The sequence below is a fragment of the Lycium barbarum genome, chromosome 2, assembly GCF_019175385.1.
Source record: "Lycium barbarum isolate Lr01 chromosome 2, ASM1917538v2, whole genome shotgun sequence".
NCBI classification, from domain to species: Eukaryota; Viridiplantae; Streptophyta; class Magnoliopsida; order Solanales; family Solanaceae; genus Lycium; species Lycium barbarum.
The window spans coordinates 62,599,498-62,606,971 of NC_083338.1; the positions used below are offsets into that span (position 1 = coordinate 62,599,498).

The 7,474-nt window shown below is 36.8% G+C and overlaps 1 protein-coding gene across 3 annotated transcripts; it reads left to right on the plus strand.

The window, feature by feature from the left end:
• Positions 1-1,498: 1,498 nt before the first annotated feature.
• LOC132620439 (AP-2 complex subunit mu-like) lies at positions 1,499-6,428 on the plus strand. Of its 3 annotated transcripts, XM_060335113.1 has the most exons (7): positions 1,499-1,634; positions 4,274-4,390; positions 4,878-4,968; positions 5,050-5,189; positions 5,285-5,399; positions 5,618-5,662; positions 5,742-6,428. In XM_060335113.1, the coding sequence occupies exons 1-7, from the start codon at positions 1,618-1,620 to the stop codon at positions 5,820-5,822; spliced, it is 606 nt and encodes a 201-aa protein (XP_060191096.1). In that variant the 5' UTR covers positions 1,499-1,617; the 3' UTR covers positions 5,823-6,428. The 3 variants fall into 3 exon arrangements, 1 of the variants encoding a protein (XP_060191096.1); XR_009574913.1 differs by lacking the exons at positions 4,878-4,968; positions 5,050-5,189; positions 5,285-5,399; positions 5,618-5,662; positions 5,742-6,428 and adding an exon at positions 3,217-3,300 and having other exon boundaries at positions 4,274-4,820; XR_009574916.1 differs by lacking the exons at positions 1,499-1,634; positions 4,274-4,390; positions 4,878-4,968; ... (2 more) ...; positions 5,618-5,662; positions 5,742-6,428 and adding exons at positions 1,656-2,566; positions 3,217-3,300; positions 3,530-3,929.
• The last annotated feature ends 1,046 nt before the right edge of the window (positions 6,429-7,474 follow it).

Here is a 7,474-nt window from a genome sequence, read left to right on the forward strand (position 1 = left end):
ATACTAAAAGATATCCTTTCTCCCGGTTGGATCAAAACCTCCGTACCAAACCTTGCCCGACTTTCCTTCAAAGCCTCAGAAGCTTAACCTCCTTAGTTTACTAGTTTTCCAATCCTTCTATAACTTGTTACGCAAACTCGGACTCTTGTAATCGTAAAATGAGCACCTATGATCTTGCATCTTCTCGACAATAACTCTGATGTTTACAATTGAATAGCTTATACCAAACGAACGGAAACTACGGGGTGTAACAGTTTTCCAGTAGAGGCTTGTAGGCGGTTATGTACAGTGAGATGATGTTTAGACTTTAGATTTCATAAGTCATCACAGTTAGTTATGGTAGCCTTGCCGGCTCATACAATATGTTCAGTATTTTCACAGAGGAGTCTTTTAGAACAGTTGATACATGCATGTTCCTTGTGAGCTTATTGAGAGTCATATGACGGCCCTATTGGCCCACCTATGTTTATGTTGTTGTCACAGATGCATGTCAGATGATACTTTACTAGTACGGTCAGGTGCCCGTCGTGGCCCTTCAGTTTGGGTCGTGACAAAGTGGTATCAAAGTAGTTTTGTGCTAGAGTTGTCTATAAGCTGTGTCTAGTAAAGTCTTATTTATGGATTTGTTGCACGCCACACTTATAAACAGGAGACTGCAGGACATTTAGGATTGTTACTTTTTTTTTTCTATTCTAGATCGTGCAATAGAGCCAAGTGATAGGATGTGAGATTTCCTGTTATAACCTTGATTGTTTTTGTAGCTATAAGATGGCTTTGATATGAACGAAGGCCAATGGTCCAGGGGATTCTAGAGTTAACCATTCGTATGATACAAATCCCTTGGAGAATGTGCCCTCTATTGAGACAGATCCATCGGAAGATATGTCCTCCATGGAGACAAATCCGTCTGAGATCCAAGAGGAACCTACTGAGCAGCTAAGGGCTATACAAGTATTGGGGGATGACCATTTGTGTAATCTCAGATTGGTAGTATCTGCAGAACGAGGGTCGAATAAGAACACTACTAAAAAAACAGGATTTCCCGACCTCAAAAAACCGACCTCAGTTGAGGTCAGAAAAAAACCGACCTCATGAGGTCGGTAAAGTAGTAATATTTATTTTTCAATTTTTTTTAAAAATAAACCGACCTCATGAGGTCGGTAATATTGTACTAAAATTTGAAAAAATAATATACTGACTTCATTAGGTCGGAAACTTATTTGATACTAAGTATTATAAATTATTTTTAATAAACCGACCTCGTGAGGTCGGTATTCTTTTAAATTAAAAATAAAATAATTAAAATTACCGACATCGTGAGGTCGGGTTATTTAATTAAAAATATTATAAATTATTTTCAATAAACCAACCTCATGAGGTCGGTATTATTTTAAGTTAAAAATAAAATAATTTAATATACCAACCTCATGAGGTCGGTGTAACTAGTCAAATAAAATTAAAATGAGACCCAAACCCTTGTTTTTCCCATTATTCTATCTTTTCCTTTCACCATTTCTCTCCCCCTTTCTCTCTTAACCCTAATAATGTCGTCACCATCATTCCTGATGGTCACCGTCGCCGCCGTCCCTACCAGTACCGTCGTTGCTGTCGCCGTCCATGGCCAACCATTTGAGGTATGCTTTATTTGTTTTCTTGGCTAAGAAATTTGCTAGGAGGACCAGTTGAAAAAAGCTTGTTTCAGATATATATAGTTTGTACCTCATAAGATTTATTATCAAAATACAAATGGGAGCTAGTGACTAAACACCTAATTTGTGTGAAGTAGTTCAGAATACGAGAGTAAAAATAGGGTACTTTTGCTTATTTTGTTTATGTTTGGAGACTAGCTTTAGTCTGATTCATTTGTTTCAATATATACTGTTTTTGATTTGGTCCAATTTTGATTTATTTGCTTATACTAGATCACCTATAGTGTTTTCTTCCAAAGGGCGACTTAAAAAAGCCTATGTGGTGTTTGATAAAATGTCAGAACAGAGATACCATCAAAAAAATTAATAGTACCTTTGAGTCAAATTAATAATTACAAGTATTTCTTTATGTCAATTATATATCACTTTGAACATTAGTAGTTTGAGCAGTTTTAGTACCTTTTTTATGAGTTAGATTAGAGTCGTTTCACATGTTATCATTGCAGTGTTTTCTAGGAATAGATATATAGTAGGAACTAAGGAGTAGTAGGACTTGGAAGACAAATTAAGATACAGTGAACTTTTGGAAAATTTTGGTTGGGAAAATGAGTCTATTCCTATAGCTTTAATTTAAAGTCACGGTTAGTTTCCCATTAGAGTTGGATCATTGTCATTCACTTGGATTTAGGGATCTCAGAGGAAGCTTTTCCAGGTAGTTGGTGATGAGTTTTTGGTAGTAATTATGACTGTTAATGATATAACAGGTTCCAGGCCGTAGCTAGTAAATAGATGAATCTTGACGTCCACTGGAGCGCCTATAAAGCGAGGCGAAGCGCTCAACATGTTTTCCACCTCGCTTCAGGGCTTAAGCTCGCTTCAAGCACGCCTTTGACGGCACTGCCCAAAGCATGAATTAGGTATAGTGGGATAATATGTAGGTCTTGGTTAAGAGTGTTTCGAAGCCTCTTTTATCATTGGAAGGAAAGAAGTACGTGGACACTAACCTTGGTTTTCTTTGGTGAGACCCTATTGTTGTATCATTAATTTATCCTTCAAAGAATTTCAGCTCAAAGCACTGGGACAGGTGCACGGATCCTCTTTGACATACCCTCTACTGATATCAAGTCCACTAGTTCGTGATATCTAAACATTTCATTAGGATATCCTAAAGTGGATTTCTCTTCAACTTCATTCTATGCAAGATTTGACTTGTGGCTGGTGGTCTGTCTACCCCGTCAGCCCAAAAATGTTCAACATTCTACTTATTTGATTGCTAGTCTTGCATCTCTTAGTCCTAATTAGTACTGTAAGCTGGAGTGCACAGAGTCAATTGAGAATCTGTTCCTATAGTGTGTCCGTTTACCAACATTTTAGTTCATAGAAATTTTACACCATTTATTGGCAATTCTTTGTTGCCTTTTGAGTCCGTTTATGGAAAAGTTAAGTACACATATCTTCCAAGGTTAATAATTTATTCTTAGAACCCACAGAGTGCAATGTGTATTGGCTTCATGTTTTTATGTCTAAAAGTGTAATCGTTACTTCCTTTATTCGTCTAAAACTGCAGAAATTATGGATTTTGGATCTTTCACCTGAAATCTTGAAACTCTACATTACTTAGGAAGGTGTTAGGTCATCCTTTTCATCCAAGGTTAGTTATTTTATCTGTGCTTGCTTTCGTAGTATGACAAAAAACATTTGAACAATAGATTTAAAATTATCTATCTTTTTTATTTACTTATTTGTTTTTTGATAAGCTTCCTCTTTGATTTACTTAATAAAATCATTCATGAGGGATATCATGCAGTGACATAATAAAAATGAATTTTGAGTATATCATTGATTTGTTTTTTTCTTCACAATGCAACAAAATCCTGCAGCATGTAGATAAGCTAGTTCCAAATGCAACATTGCAAGTCACTGGTGCGGTCGGTTAGCACAGGGAGGGTCTTGCTTTCCCGACTGCCATTAGGGAAGTTATTTTCCTCATTTTTAAGGAACTTGTTTTCTAAAGAAAGTGTTTTCCAAAACATCTTCACCAACCAAACATGGAAAATTGGAAAACATTTTCCATACCAAACACACCCTTAGTTCTTTCAAAGTCCAAATTTGATCTCCTCAAAAAGGAAAAAATTGGCATTATCTTTAGTGGTCATTCATCTCCTTAATTTATTTACCTTAAAGAGTAAAGATAACAATCATTGCATTCTGCTTCTTTCAGTCGGTTCTCCTTATCTGCAGATTTTCAATGCTAACTGTTCTCAAACATGTGATTATCTATTCCCTCCGTTTTAATTTGTTTGTCTGCTTGACTTGGAAGTTGGCACGGAGTTTAAGAAAGTAAAGAACACTTTTGAATCTTCTGGTCTTAAACTAAAGATATGGAGAATGTGCCAAAATGCTTTTAATCTTATGGTCTTAAACATGCTATGTGGAATGTTGGAAATAAAGAGTTGCCAAAAGAGGAAAGAGGCATTCTTTTTTAAACAGATTAAAAAGAAGAGTAAGATGAACAAATTGAAATGGAAGGAGTATCAGTTTTGTCCTATCAGTTTCAGCAGCTGCATCTATAGTTAATTAGTTCTGATTGTTAATGTAGTATGTTTCTCTGTTGCCTGGTGCAGTGGTAAAACTATTGAGCTCGATGATGTTACTTTCCACCAATGTGTAAATTTGACAAGATTCAACTCAGAAAAGACTGTCAGCTTTGTTCCGCCTGATGGTGAATTTGAATTGGTGAAGTAAGTTCATACTTCTTCCTATACATCTTTGTTTTCTGGGATCTATTTTTTCTCTCATCTCAAGCCAGAAGGCTGAAGCTGTGGTACTGATTCCTCATTTTATTCTACTAGAAAATGCTGAACTTCCTTAAATCATTTCATGTCACGCTAAATTAATGCTACTAATTGGGCCAGCTTGTGCTCACCACGACTAGTCCACTGGGTGCTTGCTATCTCCCACCAACACAGTTACTGGGTAACTTTGTCTACCAAGACTTAGATAGGTGGGAAGAAATCACCTCATGTTTATTTTACCTCTACGGAGATTTGAACCTTATCTTCCATAGTTCATCCCAACTTCATTGACCAGAGTGTAAAGATTGCATTTGGCTTTTAAGCTCAAAATATGTACACCCCTTGATTTGGAGGAGGTTCAGCTTATACCGATATTCATGGGCATACTTTTATATAATAGTGCCTGGAATTGTTTACATGTGGTTATCTTCAGGTACCGCATTACTGAAGGAATAAATCTTCCTTTCCGTGTATTACCAACTATCAAAGAATTAGGCCGTACACGTATGGAAGTTAATGTTAAGGCTTGATATGGAATGAATTTTGATTTGAAACATCAATCTGTGTTTATATGATTTATTGTTGCTAACTTTGACTGTTTTCAGGTTAAGAGTTTGTTGGGTGCAAAAATGTTTGCTCTTGGAGTAGTTATTAAAATTCCTGTGCCGCAAACTCCAAAAATGAACTTCCAGGTGACATCAGGGAAAGCAAAGTACAATCCATCCATTGACTGTTTGGTCTGGAAGTGAGTATTCATTTACTTAATCATGTAATGTATATTCTTTTGCATTAAGCTAGCTTCTTCAAAAACAGATCTTCAATATGGACAACTTGGTGCAGGATAAAAAAATTTCTAGGACAAACTGAGTCAACATTGAGTGCTGAGGTTGAGTTAATTTTGAAAATCACAGAGAAGAAGTCCTTGACTCGGCCGCCAATTCAGATGGAATTTCAGGTAAATATTTTCCCTCATGAGAGACTTGATAACTGTGTTCGCTTACGTTGTCAATTTTCTTTATCCCTTGTATGGATATTTTGGAGGGCTTTTTGTCAGGTGGGGGGGGGGGGGGGGGGGGGAGGGGAATTAATTTCGACAATGGCATTCTTTCCTTGTTTTACAATGGTTTATTCTATTGGCGCTATAGTTCATGACGAATTTTTTGTGCTTTGCAGATTCCCATGTTTATAGCATCTGGTTTGTGTGTTCGGTTTCTTAAGGTATGTTTGCCAAACTTACAATTCAATAGTGGTCTCCTTTTGGTATGATATCTGCTTCATGTAAGTCAGTTCTGTGCAGGTGTGGGAGAAGAGTGGCTACAACATAGTTGAGTGGGTTCGTTATATCACTAAAGTTTGTTCGTACGAGATAAGGTGCTAAGATGAAAGAACTACTTGAGTTGAGGTTGTCTTCGATTGATAGCTGGTGTAAAAATTAATCTTTTTGAGGGATGGAATCATACTACACTTATGCACCGGATCCTATCAGAACTTTAAATATGCGTGGGAAAGAATAGTACTAGGATGGGTGACCCGCGGAGAGTTCTCATGATTCATTTGTTACTGACCCCAACTAGTTTGGAATTGAGGCGGAGCTTGATTATCTTTTTTATTTGTTTTCCTTTTTTTTGTTGTTGTTGTTGTTGTTTTTTTTTTTTTGTTGTTGTGAGTGATTTGCGAGGACTGATAGAAGAGACCTTTAGTTAATACTTGTCTAGTCCTTTTGCTTATTGTTGTTGGTTTGTTTGATATATTTTCCCACACAAATTACTGTATCTTTGTCTTGTTGGTTCCTGGAAATGAATTGGAAGCAATTTAACCTTCTATTAATTGAAATGTTTTCTTTTGGTTCTATCATATATGGATTAATGACATAGAGTTTGGAAAAGTTTGAAAGAAAAGTAGACTAAATCGTGTATGTCACGCCCCGAACCTGGGCCTGGATGTAGCACGGCACCCGGTGCTTGACTGCATGTGATCGAGCGAACCAACTGGCTAGCTGAATCAACATGTGATATCAAAAACATAACTAAATGTGGAAACAACTAAACACATGCTGATATACTAAAGGTCTGACTGAAATCATAATGTGGAAATACTTAGACAATCTGAAATATCTGAACGTAGCCAACATGGCTTAAACCAAAACAACTGAACAACTACCAACAAGGCTAACATAATAAATATCTGACTGTTTGAACTGTGTCTATGAAGCCTCTAAGAATACTGAATAATAGAGCTGTCTATAAACTGAAATAATTAGATAGCTGACAACGCCCCGAAGGAATTTAGGGCTCACCAGTAGCTGATACGTGCACTCCAAAATAGCTGAGTCGTCAACCTGTATATCGTTGCCTGCATCGCGAGATGCAGGCCCCCAAGCAATAAAAAGGGACATCAGCACATTTGAATTGTACTGGTATGTAAAGCAACTGAAGCAATAAAATACTGAAACTGAAACTGATAACTGTAACTGTAATAGCAAGGAAGTAGAGATATGAATACTCCCTGCTCTGTATCTGAATTATCTATATTATCTGTGTTTGTATATGTGGGGCCTCGGCCCAATAATAAATGCACGCTATGGCCTCGGCCTAGTAGTGCGTCAGTCAATGGCCTCGCCCATGTATATGTATACACAAGACTGTGCTTTGCCCTCGGGCAAAATCACATATGTATAACTATGGTTAATTAATAAGGACTGCGACCATAACAACAATGAACAATGCTAAACTGAAATAGACATGCTAGACTGAATTGAAAACATTGACTGTTTCTGAGCATAATGCATTTATAGACTAAGACTCATGTGGTAACAATACATAAGTCTATAAAGATTACGTGCTGAGTTCATGATATTCAAATTGATAACCATGAACGAATTCTGTAACTGCAACCCTAGAAGATAACAGTTCTACAACATATCACGAAATTAGGGCTAAACTGTATTCTGAGTCATATTACTGACAAGTATGAAGAATGAGGCGTAGGGAGAATCATGAACATTCCCTAACGTATATAGTTAGCCTCAAA